Source organism: Populus trichocarpa, chromosome 1 (assembly GCF_000002775.5).
Source record: "Populus trichocarpa isolate Nisqually-1 chromosome 1, P.trichocarpa_v4.1, whole genome shotgun sequence".
Taxonomy (NCBI): Eukaryota; Viridiplantae; Streptophyta; class Magnoliopsida; order Malpighiales; family Salicaceae; genus Populus; species Populus trichocarpa.
This window is the reverse complement of record NC_037285.2, coordinates 31,897,558-31,918,677: the sequence shown is the minus strand read 5'-3', so window position 1 is coordinate 31,918,677 and position 21,120 is coordinate 31,897,558. Positions and strand designations below refer to the sequence as shown.

Here is a 21,120-nt window from a genome sequence, read left to right as displayed (position 1 = left end):
TGGAGCTAGCCCAACAGCAAAGCGGAAGAGAAAAAGTCTCAGCAAATGGCTGAAGGAGAGTCGAACACAGATAGCCAATATCTTCTGTTAAGTCCGATACTGCTTCTTTGTAGATATTTATTAACAAATACTTTAAAATGCGTGGGAAACTTTTACTGTAGCTTTTCTTACATGTTTTTTTTTTTGTTTTTTCATTTTTTTTTTGTTTTCTTCTTTTTTTTTTTTGGGTTTTACAAGTTGTTTTGTTTTTTTTCTTTTTTATTTTTGTATTTTTTTTTAAAATTATCTTTGTCATTTTTTTTTTATATTAAACTGGTTAAAAATTTATTTCTTTAGGTTTTTTTTTAAAAAACATTATGGATTACTATAATGTTACCCTACATGATTTTTTTTTATTTTTTTTTATGATTTTTTTTCTTTTTTTTTTCAAAAAAATCTTTGTCGATTTTTTTTTCATATTAAGCCGGTTGAGAATTTTGCTTCGTAATGTTTTTCTTTAAAACACTGTGGATTGTTTACAATGTTTCCCTATATGGTTTTTGTTTTGCTACAGTGTTTCCCCACATGTTTTTTTTTTAAAAATTATCTTTGTTGATTTTTTTTAATATTGAGCTGGTTGAGAATTTAGCTTTAACTTTCCCTACATGTTTTTTTTTTCCATTTTTTTTCATTTTTTTTCTAAAATTATCTTCTTCTTTTTTCCGATTTTTTTCTTTTTTTTTTGTGTTTTTTTGCAAAATTATTTTTGTTGATTTTATTTTTTTAATATAGAGTTGATTGAGAATTTAGCTTTGTATTTTTTTTCTTAGATTACTACAGTGTTTCCCCACATGGTTTTTTTTATGATTTTTTTTGTTTTTTTTCATAATAGGCTTTGTCAATTTTATTTTTTTTCATATTGAGCTGGTTGAAAATTTAGCTTCATATTTTTTTTTTAAACACTGTGAATTGCTACATGATTTTTTTTTGTTATGATTTTTTTCAAAATTGTCTTTATCGATTTTATTATTTTTATATTGAGCTGGTTAAAAATTACAACCGTAGATTTTCTCATGAAATACTACAGATTGCTACATTGTTTTCTGCATGATTTTTTTTTCCTTTCGGTTTTTTTTGTTATGATTTTTTCTAAAATTTTCTTTGTTCATTTAATTTTTTAAATATTAAACTGGTTAAAAATTTAGCTTTGTAGTTTTTTCCTTGAAAACATTATAGATTATGATAGTTTTTCTCTATATAATTGTTTTTTATTTTTTCCACAAACCTATAACAATACACAAGCAAGCATGCCACAAGCCCACGCGGGCATGGCATCTAGTTTAATTCTATACAAAGTGAAATTAGCTTCTGTTGTAAGATTGCAACTTTGACCAAGTTATTTTATAAGCATATCATTACATGCTAGAATCATTATTGATTATTCAAGATAATGATCCTGGGCTGATGTAGATGAAGAATCAATCCATGGTCCATCTGACGAACGCACGAGGGACTGACTTTCACTGATGTTCCTGAATGAAGATTGATCAGGCTTGTGTTTATAACCCTTGAACCTCGATGGATCACCGAATGTACTTGGATCCATGACTAATTCCTGAACATCACCCTTTCCTTCAAGCATTTTTACTACTGCAGACATTTTAGGCCTAAGTGCTGGAGATTGGTTTGTGCATAGCAGTGCTACTTGAATCATTCTAACAGCCTCTTTCTTGTCGAATCCGGACCCTAATTTTGGATCAACCAACTCCATTATGTCTCCATTTTGTTGTAAATTCAGAGCCTGAAATAAACCAAAAGGAAAAAAGTAACTAAGTGACTGAACATGAACAAACAGACAACAGAAAACAAACATGTAGTGGTTGTTATGCTATCTCATGTTCGCAAAAAGTTAGGACTTGATTAGACGAGAATGTATGGAATTTAGCAGTTGACTTATGTTAAGCTGGTTGTAAAAAGTATGCTGTCTTCGAAGATACAATATGATATTCAGTTTCAGTTTTTTTTTTTTAAATATATATGTGTGTGTATATATATATATATATAGTCTTAATGTAGTCTACCCTAGTCTGTTGTGGAGCTTGTATTGCCTGCACAGAATAAATGGAACTTATACAACTTACCCAATCTAGGAGGCATACAAAATCTTCATCATGTCGAAATCTCATGTTGTTCATCCCAGCAACAATTTCCAATGCAACAACACCAAAACTGTAAACATCTGCCTTATAGGTCAAGTAACCATATAATGCATATTCTGGTGCCATGTATCCCCTGCACGGGAAAAAATAACTCAATGAACTTAGCTTCACTAAAACAAGTAAAAAAAAATAAATGCTAAATTTAAGCAATTCATTCACAGCGGTACTGAGTTTGTCAGTAAATATGCCCATCTATATCGTAATTATTGTATTCTGATCGAGGTCAACATTAGTCAAATATTAGTTTTGTTTAACCAAACTACTTGAAAAAGAAAGCTGCAGTGATACTGGAGATATGCACAAACACTAGCTGAAGAGTGAAACGGGGAGATATCAGATACTCACATAGTTCCAGCAACTCTGGTGGTGATATGGGTATTGTCCTCCTCGTCAAGCTTTGCCATGCCAAAATCAGAAATTTTGGCATTCATATCCCCATCAAGGAGGACATTTGTAGCTTTTATGTCTCTATGAACAATTTTTAGAGTGGATTCCTCATGCAGGAAAGCTAGACCTTTTGCTATACCAACACAAATCCTCTGCCTAGTATGCCAGTCTAGCTTTCTCTGGTCTTCCTTTTTGCCTGTAATCAGTATGCATAGCCCAACCAATCAAGCTTTGTAACTTAATTCTTTCTGTTATCCATTCACAGTGCTTTAGTTTCTTAAATCAATTTATAAGCGATACTTCAAGGAAATGAGCATAGCGTACCGTACAAAACATGTGCAAGGCTATTGTTTTCCATGTATTCATATACCAGTAACAATTGCTTCCCCTCAATGCAGCATCCATACAATCTAACAAGATTTGGGTGTTGCAAAGCAGAAATCATTCCTATTTCATTCACAAATTCACGATTTCCCTGCTTTGATTTGGCCGAAAGCTGCTTAACTGCAATTATAGTACCATCTGATAGCACTCCCTGAAACGAGAAGAAATTTTAGATAAATAAGGAAATGGATTCATTCAGGTCATTCTTCAATGTTATGAAGTGTAAGAAAAAAGAAAATACTTGATAAGTAGAAAGATGAAAGAAAAAGTTGCGCTATACTTTGTAGACACTTCCAAAACCACCTTCTCCAAGTTTGTTTTCTGGGTCAAAGTCATTTGTTGCAGCTTTGATTTGTCTAAAGGTGAAGATACCAGTTACCAGATCTAACCCAACTAGTTCTGCCCAAGGAACAAAGAGGATAAGTTGTGCTGCACAAATGATTCATCAGGAAAAAACTAACTTGTAAAAATACATGTCACTCATGGTGAAAAGATCTCAGCCTTGCACCACACTTGTATAAATCTGAGAGACCAAAAATGATACATTTCGGATTTTAGACATGGCTACTTCTCCTTCCTATCATCTTAACATGAGCCATCCTACTACGTGAAAAAGACAAGCATGTGACAAAAAACCTTATATGATGAACAAATTAGGTCACACAATCATCACTGTGAAAGGGAAGAAAACAAATACTTTTTGCAATCCTACAGTACACAGCCTTGAGGTTGCTAATTTTCATTTTTTAAAGTATGTATTAATAGGCACAATAGAACTCCCAGATCGAAAGAATGTTTATACAGTACCCGGATCCCTTGATTTCTTTCCTCCAAGATAACCTTTCCACCAAAGAGTAAATAGAAGCACGAAAATGAAGAACAATGGCAAAACCACAGCACCAGCAACAATGAGTCTCTTCCTCTTGCCTTTATTAGGAGGCTTGAATTCTATGCAGAAATTGAAACAGAAACAGCAATTAATGTCAGATTATAGAGTTATTCATTTCTATCCACTTCATTATACATCAACCTACTCCATGCAACATTGAAGTGTATATCAAAATTTCAGATATAAAAGGTATGACTTACGAGATTCTATATCAATGGCTGATATTAAAGGACCATATATTCCAATTTTTGGTGATGTTGTTGTCCCTTTCCCAGCCCAGTGAAGGCGGATCTCTAAAGCTCTATCCGTAACTAATGCTGTAGAATTATGTATGTATACCTTATCTACCCCTTGTGCTGCCTTTACAATATCAAAATCCTTTAACACAACTATGTCCTGCAAGAACAATTCTTCAATCACTTCGTCTCTTATTACACAAGGAATAAATATGTGATCTTTAATACCTGAATATAAACGTCAAATATCCTTCTTCCAAGACTATAGAAGGATTTGTTGTCCCTCATTACTATTTCTGCAAAGTGAAGCTTCACAGTGTAATTCCCATTTACTAGACAGCGCACGTGGTATGTGAGAGACAAAGGAGTGAGGCGTGCATTTGTGTACAGTTGAGAGTTGCTCATTCTGAGTATGGACTTATTTTGTGCCATGTAGTCATCTGCAGTAGGACGAACATCCCAGACATGTCCTGTGGTACTTAATTGCCAAACTTCTCTTTTTGGTACATATTTTGTTGCACCTCCAGGCTCATCATCTGCTTCATAGATGGTATTTCCGATGGTGGTTTCTGGTCCACCACAATTTATGTGCACCGAGTATTGGTCTACACAGAATTGTGAAAATGTTGATGGTTATCAATGAGCATTGAGAACACAAGAAACAAATGTAATTTACTTTGGGATATCCGACTGAACATAAAACGTCATAGCATTACAAAACAAAGAACATATACCATAATTTTGATGAAAAACCATAAGTACCTTTTGAACAATAATCAGTCAGGCATTCAACAGGTTTCCTGGACAGAATGGCGAGAGAGAACCGTCAGCTTATCTTAAAAAACAGAAACTGAAAAAGAGGACAAAATGAAATGACATCTTATTGGAGTAGAAGCTTACGAGTAGTTCCCTCCCCAAGAACTTTTGAACAAATTCCTGCCAAACCAACACAGAAGTTAATTTTGAATGCAGACACAGAGGAAGCTGATATTCCCCAATTAAAGGAAAGACAAGGAAAAGGAAGTCAAACTTACAGTGTTTCTTTACAATTAGCTGGCGAAGGGATTTCAGTGAAATTGTTGTAAGATAGATCGAATTCACTGCATGCAAAGACAGCTTCTTTCAACATTCAGACAACTTTGCACAAATTTTTAGAATACTTGATAAAGTTATTGACATAAACTTTAAAGATATTGAAATTGGATATAGCTTGATTATTCTTCAAAATCTAGGACTATTCTTAAGCTACAGACCAATCATTAATCCTTCAAAACTATAAAAATAATGACTTTATGCTCTTACACGACAAGGGCAAACTCAAGTTGCCGGTAAAAGTCAATCATTTTAGTCATTCATATGACATGGTCGAGTGGATGGATAGAGAATTCCATAATTCTCTGTATTATGCATGCATTAAAGGGTTTTTTTTTTTTTTTATAAAAGTACACGTTTCCTAGGAAAGAATAATAAATATATTATGAACTGAAATTTCTAACATAATTCATATAGAAATTAAGAAAAATAGCATACTAGCGAGTATTTCTGCTCTCAATCCAGGTTGGGATGGATCCAGAAAGCATGTTCCTTGTAAGATACCTACACAACAACCAAAAATTATCATTCAAATGAATATCTATCCATGACTACTGTTGCCAAATCCTGTCCTGAGAATGGAAAACAGTTTTGAAGCTTAGTTGATGGCTTGGGACAATAAGAATATCCTATCAGACACATAAACTACACAAGATGATCATATGAATTATCGTATACACTAAATATCAAATCTGAGCTAGTTTAATATACTTGAGTAGAGAACTTGCTGCTGGATTTGGGTTGCAAACTAACAAAAGATGACTACTGAAGAAAGCCACCCTCGTGAATCTAGAATACTTACATTTTCTCCAAGCTTACTAGGGAATCATAATTTGTTGGAAGATCACCTTTCAATCTGTTGAAACTGAGATCCCTGTAACCAGAAAGAAAAGGAAGCACAGATTATTTGTAACACTACATTATGGAAATTGTTTGAAAAAAGGTACAAATAATAACTAATTAGCAATCTAAAGTAGGCTGCTCTAAGTATGCTTGGAATTCATATTACAATATTCATGTGGAAGAATGACAAAATTGACAATAAGGGTTAGGGTAGATTACAAAGCTTTCAGTCGTGTCATTGTTGTCAAGTATGGGGGAAAAGATCCTGACAAGTTGCAGTTGCTTAACATCCTGCATCATACATTTCTTTCATGTAAGCTAAATACTGCATTGTAAATATCCTGATATGACCGCATCAATTGCGAGAATGACTCACAAATAGGTCATGCCTTCCATAGGTTCTATGTTTGGAAACTCTGAACCATCTCCAAGCAAGTTACTGATTCTTCTGGGAAATAATAACCACATATAAATGTGAGATGTCTATGTTTTTATAGAAGAAGCTTTTGCATCTGTAAAAGAATACAAGATTACATATTAACTAAGACCAATGAACACAACTTACAGTTCAGTTATACCAGTCAAGAGAGAAATGCTTGAAGGAATCGGTCCTGAGAAACCACCAGCTTGGATCTCTCTGTTAATATAAAATTTGAGGTTGATTAGTTTCTGCTTCCAGAGCTGCAATGATAAGATTTAGAATTTGTGGTGGAAAGAAAGCACATACAATTTATCAAGTTGTTTCCAGCTTTGAATAAAATCAGGTATTCTTCCAATGAAGTTATTACTGCTAAGCCTACTGCACTTGCCCAACACCGAAGACAATGAAGAAACTTAGAGACTCAAGTGATGAAACTGTTATCAAATACCAAAACCATAAGTTATAAGAACCTACAGTTCCTTTAATTTGGTCAAATTAGCAAGGGCCAGGGGTAGCTCTCCAGTGAGATTGTTGGCACTAAGAGTGCTGCAATAACAAAAATTGAAGTCAACTTAGTTCAACTGTATTCATCACATGAAATTTACCATTCAATAACCAGATATGGATTTCTAAGATAAAAGGTTGATTGGACTGACATATTCTCCAGGTTAGTCAAGTTTCCAAGTTCAGGGGGAACTGTTCCTGAAAACATATTGTTCTGAATGTTCCTGCATGAAAGCAGGCCCTCAATATTACCACTGGCTAAACATTTGAACAGCTTCAAAATGAAAAGGAGACAAGAAACTGATGAATACAAAACGCATACAAGTATCTAAGTGTGGTAATCCTTCCCAGGTAACTAGGAATTGGTCCAGTTAAGTGGTTCACGGCAACAGACCTGCAGCATATGCAATCAATTAATTCAGTAAGGCTAAGCAATTCATTAGCAGAAAAAAACATGAAAATGCATCAATTTCTTACAATATTTCCAACTTCGTACTAGCCCATTCCTGTGGTATGGTACCACTCAGGTAGTTGGCCCACAGATCACTGCAAGGTAGATAGAATCTCTAATTGAATTGAATCATATGTTCAGAATTCATAATTGCAAAAATTTAAAGATGCAGTAATTGAAAGCACTTCTTACAGATTCTTAAGGTAAGGTAATTTCACAATAGATTTTGGGAGACTACCGGCAAGATCTTGCCCTTTGAGAAATCTGCTTTGCAAGAACACTTGGACCCATCAATTCCTCATTAAAAGGTAAAAATCCCAAACTTCAAACATTGCAAATCAACTTTCTACAAAAAAGAATATACAAAATAATAGACAATTAATGGACCCAAAATCTTTTGACACCTAGCAGTACTCACCTTCTCTTTAATTGATTCTAAAGCCTAAAAGCTTAAAAAGTAAAATCAAATCTTAGATAAACATCATTTCTCTGCAATAAACTAAATTCTTAGCATGATCATTGTTTCTTCACAATTTCATCTGAATTTCCCAACTTCACCTCAATCTTGCTTCATCCATCAGCTAAACCAACAATATCACAAACTTTTACAAACTAATTCAAAAGGGTTCTGGCCTTTCAGCTAGCTACCATCACAACTTTGGTGAAATCCCAAGAAAATAGACAATCCTAGGCTAAAAATTCAGCTACCTACAACGCTGCTGATAAAGATACTTTCTTGTTCCTAACTCTGCCATATCCACACATAGATGCTACGAAGTTGATCAATTAAAAAGGGGAAAAAAGCATGGACTATTAAGAGAAGAAATATACATGGCGACAATGTGGCACACACCCCCAGGAAATGAGCAATCGCAAACAACTTTATTATCAAACATTGGCCTTTGAGATGAAGTTGGTGTTACCCAGCTTGTCTCATTACTGCATGGATCCACATTATTATTCCAGTCCCTCTTCCCTACTTGTGTTGCTATTTCAAGTAAAGCATCCACTGCAGGGAAAAAAAAAAATTCCTTCTATGTCTGAATTAGTAAAAAATTACAAGGTAGATGATACCTTTACAAAATTAAACATACACAGGTACCTTCATCAGAAGCAAGAAGCCCAGCTTGTGCCTCCAGTTTTATTGCTTTCATGCAAAAAGTTAGTAGCATAAGCAAAAGTAAGCTAAAGGTCATCCTCAAAATATCAGAAACAGCAGCAGCCATCTTCTTTCTCTGTAATGAACTTGCTATCTTCTCCTTGATTGCCTTAAACCTTGATAGCCTCTCTGAAGAGGACTTTTCAATGTACTGTAAGAGTCAAGCATACATGCACTGGATCATATAAAAATAAGAAAAAATAAGTCCAGAAGTAATCGTTGGTTCGTACCAAGACACATGGCCCTTTCCTTTTTTAGAGCATCTCCCTTGGAGATGATAAATGAAAAGCAATAAATAAATAAATTTGACTTTTCAATATTTATTTTATATATATATATTTTAAGAGGGTGCTTAATAAAATAAAATATCACTTTACTATTTTTCTTACAGAAATATTATTCTTACTTATCTTGTAAAAATATCAAAATAATACTAATTATAATAATGTTTTTTTACTTGTTTTTTTAATATATATATATATATATTTTATAAAATTATCTTAATTTTAAGATTCGCGTTGTTGGTTTAACAAGTTTATTTAAATTGATTTAAGGTTTTTTTTTTATTAATTAAATATTTTTTAATTTTTTTTTAATATTAGATTAATATAAAACCATCATCCGTACAGAGCAGATATTACCCGTGGTCATATCATGATCCAAACGAGGCACACTTTTTTTCACCTCCAAATTTGCGATTCAAAAACCTCGCCTTCAACTCAAGATATTTAGGAAAAAAAAAAAGATTTCTCTTAGTTTATCTATTCCAGATGGGTCAAAGCTACAACTTGTGAAGGCTTTCGGTTTGCAAGTGGGAATTTGAATAGTTAGGTTCCATGGAAGTTTTCAGTGATGGTGGGCTGTAAAGGTTTTTTTAAGTGTAGAAGTCAAGGCACGTTACGCGCAAATCACCTAATCTTGTCTTTTAGAAGATAAGAAATAATATAAAAAATCTTACTGTATTTATATAAAGATTAGATAATTTTTTTATAGGAATTGTTTCTGCACGCCACAGAAAAAGTGAAATTAGCTTGGAGGAATGGAAGATATATGGAACGAAATAAATTGTTACAATTTTCCGGTAAGATATCTTTTTGTAAGCAAATTAAAAACTATCTTTAATTAAAATTATTTTCTTAATCAATAATAATTATAAAAATCAAATGAAATATCCTATTATTTACGTCAAAAGCAACCATAATGAATAACTTTTCATCATATTGATTTATACAAATATATGCCATTAATACTAATAAGTAGTTTACACTACTTGAAACTTTCATCATAAGGTTTAAATGACAAAAAATACTTTTTTAAAATCATTATACTTTAATCAAGATTTTCTTTGTGCGTCCAATCAACAACTATTCCAGGATTTAATTTATTTGTTATCAACAACAACAACCTAGATAATTTTTCAAAAAACTTCTCATATGAACCAAAAAAATACTCAAGTACTTTCTGTTTTGCAGCTCATGCTTTTTCATATGATATTTTAAACTTGTAATACAATTTTATTTTATCTTGTATGCTTGCAACCGTTATTGAAAGACTTTATAATAAGAGTTGATATAGCATTAGCAATAAAACTTGCATCAAGTCTATGGTGGTCTTTCTAGATAAAGGTTGAAACACATATGTGTGTCCTTTTTAACTTTGCTATCTTAAATGAATCCAACATTTTCTGATTCCCCCATATAAACACCACTTAAATTTAGATGCTTGCACACATTATAATTAAACAAATATAGAGTTCGACAGTTGGACTTGGCATTCAACTGAATGTGCAATATGTCACCGTTTAACTACATTAATCAATTCATTTTTATTACTAAATGTTTGTTCAACCTCTAAATCAAACCCTTTTGACATACATTTATGACTAAGTGCCCAATCATGAGAAACAACAAAATTAGATCCAAAAACATCTATAAACTCAGGAACAAGAGGTATGATTTCATTATCAACATCATCATTATCATTATCATCAATATTTACTGTCACATTCGGGTCTAACATATCATCATCTTCATTGTTATATAGGCTTAAAATAGTAAAATCTATGTTGATCAACAAATGAATATTCAAACATAGTTTCATCTATTCTTTGCAACAAATCATCCAACAATAAACTATTTATCTAACAATCATTAAGCGTGGTTAATTATATTATTAGCTAATTCTAACAATCCACATAAAATTCTTAATTCAACAACTTATCCAAAACTAAATGCAACACATAATTAATTGAAATAATTAATTCATAATTAATTTAACTTATTTTAATGTTCAATTATATCAAATCAACCCTAATTAATGGTATTCTAAACTAATTTATTATTAGTTCAACAAACCCTAAACTCAACCTAAACAATTATTTCATTTTAATCAAACCAAACACAAATTCATAGAAATATAGTATGTTTACCTAACTTGTAGGACTAGAAAAAAGGATGAGGATCTATTTACAGAGGGGGCAATAACAACAATAATGGAGTTTTTAATAGAAAAACATTCAAGGATGCTTAAGGACTAGGATTAACTCGATTTTTAGGTGTTTTAAAGGGAAAAAAACAAGTGTTTGGTGGTTTTTTTTAGAGAGACATAAGCTGGGGTCATTAGTTTGTAGAGAGAGAGAGTGAGCAGCTTCTTTTGTATTCTTTGATTTGCAGATTGTTTAAATTTTACAACATGTCACACTTCACAAGTGTGACATGTTAAGTTGTCGTATTTCAGAAGCACGACAATATGAAAGTGTTCTATTTCACTAATTTTTTTTCAAATAGTATTATTCTGCCCAAACTCTTAATTTACCATGCTAATGTTTTTTTTAAATCCATTATGGTCCAATGCTCTTAGACCAAAGACGAACCTGGAAACTGATCTGGTTTGTCTTTTTATTATTATTATTATTATTATTATTATTATTATTATAATTATATTATTTATCTATTTTTTTAAAGCAACCATGACATTATTTTAAAACTTATCCATAGATTGCCATATAATATTAAAAACTAAAAGAACTAAATTAAACTCATGAAATGATCAGAATTGAGACTTTTAAACAATAATTCAAACTTAATGTTTAATAGTTCACTAAATTTTCTTTTATATAAGTTAAAAAGTTTATGGAATTGAAAAGACATGTAAGAAAATTTTGCATTAAAATAATTTCATCTATAAGAACATGTAAGTAGTAGTAGGTAGTTGACTGGTTGGATTTTACATTTAAAGAAAACCCTGAAAAGGGGGTGAACTTAATGTTCATCTAGACATATTACACTGTGGATGAGAACAATGAATTTATCATCTCACCCTTAAAAAAAAATGTAGGCTAATAGTTGGGGGTAGAATCATCTTTGCAATGGGACCATTTTGAAATTTTAAGATTTATTAGGGACAAAACATAAATTTTACTTTCTTTTTGCATAGTAAATAGATGCCTTTAAAAGAAAGAATATGTTTGTTTGCCATTGAGGGGTATTTTTATCATTTTTTTTATTGTGCCCGGTAAAATTATCATATTACCTTTGGAATTAGGAAAAACTTTAATTGACCATAGGGGCTTCTTTTGTCTTTTCATTTTTATAAGCACGGTTAGAAGACTTGTTTGCCCTTGAAGTTTATTTTCTTAAACCTAGGGTAAAAGGGTGTTTTAGTCATTGCGCAACTGGTCCTTATATTGTTATTGGGGTGAGGTAAGGATAGTTTAGTCTTACTAAAAATTAAAAAAATTGATGACGCGTGTTGTTGTTTCGTCATCTTTAGACGACGTGTGCAGATAATTCCAATGGCCAAAAAAGCCTTTCCAAGTGACGTTAGATTTGTCTCGCCATCTCTTTCATGGATATATGACATGTGTACCGAGAAGAAATTTGGTTTGACACCGACGACCATTTCTTTTTCTTCTTCTTTCTTTCCTTTCTCTTCCTTGGTGTTTGCGCCTTGCCCTGAAATTTTTCAAGTGAGCCCCTAAACTTCTCTTTCTTTTTTATCTAGTCCTTATTATTTTGGTTATTTTTTTTTAAATAATTCCTGAATTAGATTTTTGTTTCAAGTTTTGGCTTTGTCAAATTTGGTTCTCATTCTTTAAGTTGCTATTTGTTTTTAATAATATGAGATAATTTTTAGAGTTGCATTTATTTTTTTTTATTCCACTCTCTGTAATTTTTTCCTATTAGATCACATCCTTATTCTTTTTATTGTTTTTTTTTTTGCTTTGCAAAATTTTCAAAATTAGTATTTTGTTTTACTTGATTTCATTCTTCAACATTTATTTGGTTTAGATTTGAGATTTTTGGTTAAGCCCGTGTCTAAAATTTCATGGGTTGAAAGTTTTGGAAATTAACCCAGCTTCATAAAGTTTGCTTAGGATTGATTTGATTTTTTCTTTATCACTTTTTTAAATTAATGTTTTTTCAATTTCATCATTCAATATTTATTTGGAGATTGAAGCTCTGATTTTTTTTTTCATGCTTTCTATGACCTTGGTTTTATCATTTTGTTTTTGGTTACCTCAAGTCTTTTTATTTATTGTTATTTATTAAGTTTATTTTTAAAATAAATTTTATTCTTGAATTAAAAAGAACTGATTTATTGAATATAGACAGATGCTCACTTAATCTTTTTATTTTATTCGGTTTTTTTTTCAGGACGTTGCTTTAATGACCTATGTGACTTCTTTTGATTTTGTCATTTAGATTTTTGCAGTCGGATTTGAATCGTCTTAGCAAGCTTTTTTGTGATGAGCGATGTCCATAATGGAGTAACAGTGAATTTCTAATAATCTTTGTTATACTTTTTTTTCCGAGTACAATATCAATGGCTCATTTATTTAAGTTGATTGTTGCCAGATGTTTTTATTCTCATTTTTTATCTGTTATTGTTGCCTATAATTTAAAATATATTATTAAACAACTCTATTTTATTGGATCAAATCGAGTTAATGACTTAAATATCATGTTTTTCTTGCTTTTTTAAAAATATTGCCATCATCTAAATATCTCTTTTATGTGCTAAATTCTTTTGACTGGCCCATGATATAGCCCGGGTAACGACTAAAATTTTATGTGTGAGACTCAAACCAACTATGTAACTCATGAATATTTATTTGGACAAACCTAAAACCAGCCGCTCAACTATAGTTTTTAGTTTTTAATTCAAACAATTATTTTTAATCATTTTTATCTTTAAATTTTTTAAAATTCTCAATGAAGAATTTCTATATATTTTTAAGGCATTCCATATATATTTTTGATAGGAAAAATAATTTAACTCTGTTAAGTGATTATAAAAGAAATTTATAACTGAAGAATTAAAATAATTTTAGAGTACACAAAAATTAATTTTTGATAAAAAAATATAATATTTTAATAGTTTTGGAATATATTTAAACCTTTTCTTTTCATTTTCTAAAAGAAAATTTGTGAAGCAACCAGGAAAGTGACTTTCATTGGAATTTCTTTTCCATCAACATGTGCCTAATTACTCATGTTTTCGATGGCTCTCTTGGAACAGCACGACCATTTAATTTATTTACCAGTCAATTCAATTCTTTAACGAGATTGATTAAAAAAGGCAGTGAATTAATTTGATTGTTGGCTCTCTTGGACCTTTTCAGACCGAAATTCTGTTTATTTTTTTATATATATTTGATGCACTTTTCTCCCATTTTACCAACTACAAGAAAATTTATGACACTTAAATTTCAGAGTCGGCAATATCATATGAACAACTTAGATTATAGGCTTACATTTCTATTTAACAAAAGAATTCAGGATGCTTTATGAAATGAAAATTATTTTTATTTCATAAAAAAATTCAAATATAAAATAAAAATTACTCGAAGTTTCATTTATCAAATATATATATATATAAAATATCTTTTAAATATTTTAAAATTTTTTATTTATATTTGTTTTTCAAAATCAATATTCATTTTAAACCGGTTTTGCTTGAGGTATAACTATTAAGATAGTATGGAGACTATAGTTTTTAGACCCGGCCGGTGGCCGGCCCGGTCCAAGGTCCGGGTTCCGAGTTTTGATCAGGTTACCGGGTTGTCCGGGTAAATTTTTTTTTAAAATCAAAACGATATCGTTTTAGTAAATAAAATAAAAGTCAACGACTTGCAATCGAGTTTTTAACCGGGTTTTATCAGGTCAACTAGGATACCGGGTCACACTATTTTTTTTTTTTTTTTAACCTAACCCGGTTCATCAAACTCATGTATCTGGGCCAGATTTCTAAAATATGATAGCGACAAGTCCATTCTATGAAGTCAAATCCAAAATCATTCATGTTAGCTAAATAGTGGACTGAATTATAATAAAACTATGGGTGCCTCAGTTATGACCATCCAAAACGGGGGGATTTGACAGTTTGCTTTAAGAAGCGAATCTTATAGCTGTTGCATGCCGTCTCTAAGCATGTGAGATTATTACTCTGATAGGTGTCACGTCAAGTTAAATTTTTTCTTAATAAAAAAATAACTTCGTGATGATAATATTTTTAAAAGAATAAAAACTTTACTTGAAAAGGTTGATAAATCTGATTAATTTTATAATATAATAAAAAAGTAAATGATAAAAAAATTTAATGATTAATGAAAAAAAAATATTTTCCAATAATATAAAAGTATATCTTCTAAATATTTTTACAAGGTCTCAACGATATTATTTAATAACAAAAAAAATTAAAAAAAAATAAAATAACTTGATAAAGAGAAAAATGAAAGATATTCAAAGCTTCATTATCAACAAAACAAAAATTGAATAATGAATTGGAAAAGTTTTTTTAAAAGGATAAAAAAACCTTGATTCGAGTCAACATGCCAAACCCACGGCCCGATTATGAGACTGGGATAACCTTCCTTATAAAAACTTGAATAAAAAATAAAAGTCAACTCTCAAGTAAACTAAATGATAAAATACGAATCTAAAAAAAATCAATTAAAAAAATTTAAAAAAAAAACTCGAGTCAACCCGGAATAACTTGACTAGCCTGTGACCCAAGACACAATAATATCTGGATAACTCCATAGAAAGAAAAGAAAACAAAATCATGAAGGCCGAAGTCTGGTAACCCAATGTCAAAAAGATGATATTGAAAAAAAAATCTATTTAAAAAATAGAACCTCAGAAAAGACCAAAGTTAAATGAGGATAATCTTCGAAACACATGATCTAGGTCATAAGACCAGGATTACCATATAAAATGAAACACATGAAAAAATCACGAAGAAAAATTCCTAATAATCCAAAATAAAAAAACAAAACAAATAACAATCAAAATAATGAGGATCAAATTTGATATAAAAACTAAATGAAAGAAAATAACGAGGGGCTAAATTGAAAAATAAAATAAATCAAGAAAAGAAAAAAAAATAAGGATCAAATTGGATACAAAATCTAAATGAAATAAAATTCTGATTGATAAAATTGAAAAAAACAAATCAAGAAAAGGATAAAAGAAAAAATAGCAATAAAAAAATAAGAACCAAAATTGATACAAACACAAACTGACAAGACATTTTATTTTTGCAAGGGTTGTAATGAAATTCAAGGTGAGGAGAGAGAAAAGAGGGAGAAAAAAAGAAAAAAAGCCTACTAGATCCAAACTGCTACTTCTTCATATACATGCACCTAACCACTATGAAAAGGATGTTGCGATGCTTCAAATGCCATCGTGGATGGTAGCGTTTGATCATCGAGAGGCACTATATGCACCGTCCAAAGAGCATGGGTGCTTCCAACTCAACAACGCATGCATAACCACTTTTATTTTTTATATTACAGTTATCAAAATTGATTATAATTAAAAAACTAAGATGAAAATACTAAAATTCCCTTGATTGTTAGTTTTATTATCTCAATTCCTCTCTATTTTCAACTGGAGTTGAAACTAGATTGCAACTTTTCATCTTGAACTTCTCAAGAACGTCTTTGACATAACTATTTTGGGATATACAAATCTCACTGATGCAATCCAACCATCAAAGGATCCATTGGAGGTTCCAATTGGTCCAGTTACTAGGCTTAGGGCTAAGAAGTTCAAAGAAGCTTTCAATGGACTTCTTCAAAGAACCATCATGGTTTGGCTAGTTTTTATAGGATATTTGTTAAAGACTTTAGTACGATAGCCTCTCCATTGACTGAAATTGTTAAGAAAGCCGTGAGTTTCAAGTGGGGAGAAGAACAAGAAAATGCTTTTAGCTTGTTAAAATCAAAGTTGATTTCGACACCTTTACTATCTGTACCTGATTTTAATAAAGCTTTTGAAATTGAATGTGATGCTTCAGGAATAGGTATTGGAGCCGTTTTAATGCAAGAAAAATGGCCCATCACTTATTTTAGTGAGAAACTCAATGGTGCAACTCTTAACTATCCCACTTATGATAAAGAGTTGTATGCAGTCATGCAGGCTTTGGAGACTTGGCAACATTATCTGTGGCCCCGAGAGTTTGTCATACATACTAATCACCAATCGTTGAAACATTTGAAGGGTCAAGACATGCTAAGTAGGAGACATGCTAAGTGGGTTGAATTTATTGAAACTCTTCCATATGTGATTAAATACAAGCAAGGTCAGGAAAATGTGGTCGTCGATGCCTTGTCGCGAAGGTATGTTCTTCTTAATACTCTTAATACTAAATTGCTAGGATTTGAGTATATTAAGGAATTGTATCTTGATGATCATGATTTCGGTGCTATATATGACACATGCAAGGTTTTGGCCATGGATAAATATTTTAGGCATGATGGATTTTTGTTTAAGGAAAATAAGTTATGTGTGCCTAATTGTTCTTTACGTGAATTACTTGTGAGGGAAGCATATGGGGGAGGTTTAATGGGGCATTTTGAAATTACTAAAACTTTGGAGGTTCTGCATGAGCACTTTTATTGGCCTAATATGAAAAGAGATGTGCAAAGAATGTGTGATAGGTGTATAACATGTAGACAAGCTAAGTCTAGGGTAATGCCTCATGGACTCTACACACCTTTGCCTATTCCTAAGGAACCTTGGGTTGATATTTGTATGGATTTCATTTTGGGTCTACCTAGGTTTAGGAAAGGGAGAGATTCTATATTTGTTGTTGTGGATAGATTTTCTAATATGGCACATTTCATTGCTTGCCATAAAACTGATGATGCAATAAATATAGCTGACCTATTCTTTAGAGAGGTCATTCGGCTACATGGTCTTCCTAGGAGCATTGTATCCGATCGAGACGTTAAGTTTTTGAGTTACTTTTGGAAGGTTTTGTGGGGTAAGTTAGGAACTAAAATTTTATATTCTACTACTTGTCATCCACAAACAGATGGCCAAACTGAATTTGTTAACCGGACTTTGATTCAATTGTTAAGGGCTATCATTCAAAAGAATCTTAAAAATTAGGAAGATTGTTTGTCATTCATTGAATTTGCATATAATCGTAGTGTGCATTCTACTACTGATTATTCCCCATTTGAGATTGTTTATGGTTTTAACCCTTTGACACCATTAGATTTGATTCCTTTGCCTGTTGATGAAAGGGTTAGTCTTGATGGTAATAAAAAAGCACAGGTGGTGAAAGATCTCCATGCAAAAATTAGGAAGATTGTTTGCCATTCATTGAATTTGCATATAATCGTAGTGTGCATTCTACTACTGATTATTCCCCATTTAAGATTGTTTATGGTTTTAACCCTTTGACACCATTAGATTTGATTCCTTTGCCTGTTGATGAAAGGGTTAGTCTTGATGGTAATAAAAAAGCACAGGTGGTGAAAGATCTCCATGCAAAAATTCGGCAACAAATACAAAAGAAGAATGAACAATATGCAAACAAAGCTAATAGGGGACGAAAATTAGTGAGATTTGAACCAGGTGATTGGGTTTGGGTGCATATGAGGAAGGAAAGGTTTCCTAAACAAAGAAGATCAAAGTTGATGCCTCGAGGAGATGGTCCTTATCAGATCATAGAAAGGATTAATGATAATGCCTACAAAGTGGATCTACCAGGTGAGTATGGTGTTAGTGCTACATTCAATGTTTCTGATCTTTCTTCGTTTGATTTAGGTGATGATTCGAGGTCGAATCCTTTTGAGGAGCGAGGGGATGATGCGATCCAACCATTAAGGGATCCATTAGAGGTTCCAGTTGGTCCAGTTACTAGGCTTAGGGCTAAGAAGTTCAAATAAGCTTTCAATGGACTTCTTCAAGATACATAGGCTAAGGTGGACTTCAAGAGGATATGTAATAATAAAGAGCAAGCCTTGATTAATCCGATTCATGTTCAAGAGGGGCTTGTTGGTGGAACCAAGACCATTACACGAGGATTGGGAGAAGAAGACTAGATTCGGACAGTTTGACCTTTCATTACTCTTTTAGTCATAACTGGAGTTACAGATCGAATTTTGATGTGATTCTAGTTGGGATGGAAACTAGACTTCCATACCTTTCCAAAGGTACATGGAACGCCTTCTAATTCATTAAGACAAGAGAGAACTATCCATTTTAAGTTGGGCCTTGCTGCTACCAGACAGAATGCGGAAATAACGAACTTGTCTTTTTTAATTAGTTGGGCTATCAAACTTTAATTATTTTAAGAGGAGACAATTTGTTTGGGTTTTAGACTTGTTTATTTTCTTTATTTTAATTAGTTTGGGCTAGTTTTAGCTTGGGTTGATTATTATTTAAATTGGGTTTATGTGAGACCCATTAGGGAAACTAGGGTTTTGGTTTGGAGTATAAATACTCTTTAGGAATAATTTTAGAGGAGACTTTTGATAATATTTTCAGCATTATAGCCGACTTTTGGTTGCTCAATCTTGGTTCTTGATTGAACTTTCAACTCTTCAAAGAATTGACCATTCTTTGTTGTGAATTTGTACTTCTTTTGCTCGTCTCCAGGTGTAGGCGTTGTGATCGAGTTGGTTTATAGTCTTGTTGCCTTGGAGCAAGTCTTCCATTATGATAAGCTCATTCAAATCTCAACAAACTTGGGTTAGATTGATCTTGGGGTCGCGAATACCATTAAATTCCGCTAGGGTTCGCATCACTCACCTTCTTTTTGTATCATTTTTAGGCCAAAAAAGTGTGCCATTAGACCAATGTCTGTTATCTCAAACTCTTGCACCATGCTTTTCTTGAAATCCTCAAACATGGTAGGATTGTTGCCGGTGAAAATCAGATCATCGATATATAAACATGCAAATAATATGCTTCCATCATCTTCTTTCTTTACATACATTGCATGTTTATATGGATATTTTTCAAATCCATTTTCTTGAAAATACCTATCAATTATGGTATTCCAAGCACGCGAAGCTTGCTTTTAACTGTAAAGGGCTTTCTTGAACCTATATACTTTGCCTTCATTATCGGCTTCAACATATCCAAGTGGTTGTTCAACATCGATCTCTTCTTCTAAGAAGCCATTCAGAAATGCCAACTTCACATCAAGTTGATAAATCTTCCATCTATGTTGTACAGCTAGTGAGGCCATTAGTTTGATTGTCTCTAGCTAGGCTACATAAGCAAATACTTCTCTAAGTCAATGCCTTTTCTATGCTTGTAACCTTTTTCCATTAATCTTGCTTTGTATCTCTGTACTTCACTTTTTGCATTCTTCTTGGTCTTATAGACCCATTTAATACCAATTGCTTTCTTACTTTATAGTAGATCAATTAGTTTCTAGGTGTCATTCTTCTTAATAACATGTATTTATTCATCTATTGCTTCTATCCATTTATCTTTTGTGATAGCTTTATTAAAGCTAAGTGGGTCATTGTCTGCAAAGAAACAAAATAAATTTGTATCATTAATGGCTTTAGTGACACCATACGAATCTTCTAAGTTTCTTATCCTTTGTAGTTCTTCTGATGAGGATGTTGATGACGGTGATGATGACAATCATGGTGTTGGTGTGTTTCTATTGTTGAATACAGGGAATCCATATGCTGAAGTTTATGGCTCATCTGTTGGTACTATTGGACCTTTTATGAGTACTGTTGGTACTTCCATTTCATCTTCAAGGACCAGATCAATACCAATCTATTTAATTTTTTCTTGATCTATTTTAAAGTTTTATCTTCTTCAAAGATAACATCTCTACTTATAATCCTTTTCTTTGCGATAGGATTGTACAACTTGTATTCCATCCTTCTATCACTATATCCGACAAAGATGTATTTCTCACCTTTATCATTGAGTTGGTCCTTCTTGCCTCTAGGGTCTTTGTATAGGCCACATCACCAAAGACTCGAGGATGAGTAACACTTGGTTTGTGACCACTTCATGCTTATTCAAGATAACTTGCATACATTTGGTTGGGCAACAATTCAGTGGATACACTGCATATGATATAGCTTTTATCCAATATTGTTTGGGCAATTTCTTTGCTTTGAGTAGACTTATTGCCATATTAAGAATAGTTCAATTATTTCTCCCAACTATACCATTCATCTATGATATATAGGCTAGTGTTGTCTGATGCGTGATGCCTTGTTGTGTATAAAAGGCTTCAAAGTCATTTAATGTATATTCTCCACCTTGATCAAATCTTAAAGTTC

General features: G+C 32.1%; 1 protein-coding gene across 3 annotated transcripts; it reads right to left on the bottom strand.

Annotated features, from left to right (window-relative positions):
• Nucleotides 1–1,225: 1,225 nt before the first annotated feature.
• LOC112325690 (probable LRR receptor-like serine/threonine-protein kinase At1g07650) lies at nucleotides 1,226–8,784 on the bottom strand. Of its 3 annotated transcripts, XM_024592556.2 has the most exons (24): nucleotides 8,508–8,784; nucleotides 8,237–8,414; nucleotides 7,598–7,669; nucleotides 7,432–7,500; nucleotides 7,277–7,348; nucleotides 7,107–7,178; nucleotides 6,925–6,996; nucleotides 6,757–6,828; nucleotides 6,595–6,666; nucleotides 6,406–6,477; nucleotides 6,249–6,320; nucleotides 5,989–6,060; nucleotides 5,625–5,690; nucleotides 5,129–5,194; nucleotides 4,995–5,030; nucleotides 4,857–4,894; nucleotides 4,323–4,699; nucleotides 4,059–4,254; nucleotides 3,777–3,917; nucleotides 3,250–3,368; nucleotides 2,910–3,120; nucleotides 2,544–2,781; nucleotides 2,121–2,271; nucleotides 1,226–1,780 (listed from the first exon to the last, which is right to left on the bottom strand). In XM_024592556.2, exons 1-24 carry the CDS (start codon nucleotides 8,629–8,631, stop codon nucleotides 1,418–1,420), a joined length of 3,021 nt encoding a protein of 1,006 aa, XP_024448324.1. In that variant the 5' UTR covers nucleotides 8,632–8,784; the 3' UTR covers nucleotides 1,226–1,417. The 3 variants fall into 3 exon arrangements, with proteins under 3 accessions (XP_024448324.1, XP_052301707.1, XP_024448340.1); XM_052445747.1 differs by lacking the exon at nucleotides 5,625–5,690; XM_024592572.2 differs by lacking the exons at nucleotides 7,598–7,669; nucleotides 8,237–8,414; nucleotides 8,508–8,784 and having other exon boundaries at nucleotides 7,107–7,168; nucleotides 7,432–7,514.
• Between the last annotated feature and the right edge of the window lie 12,336 nt (nucleotides 8,785–21,120).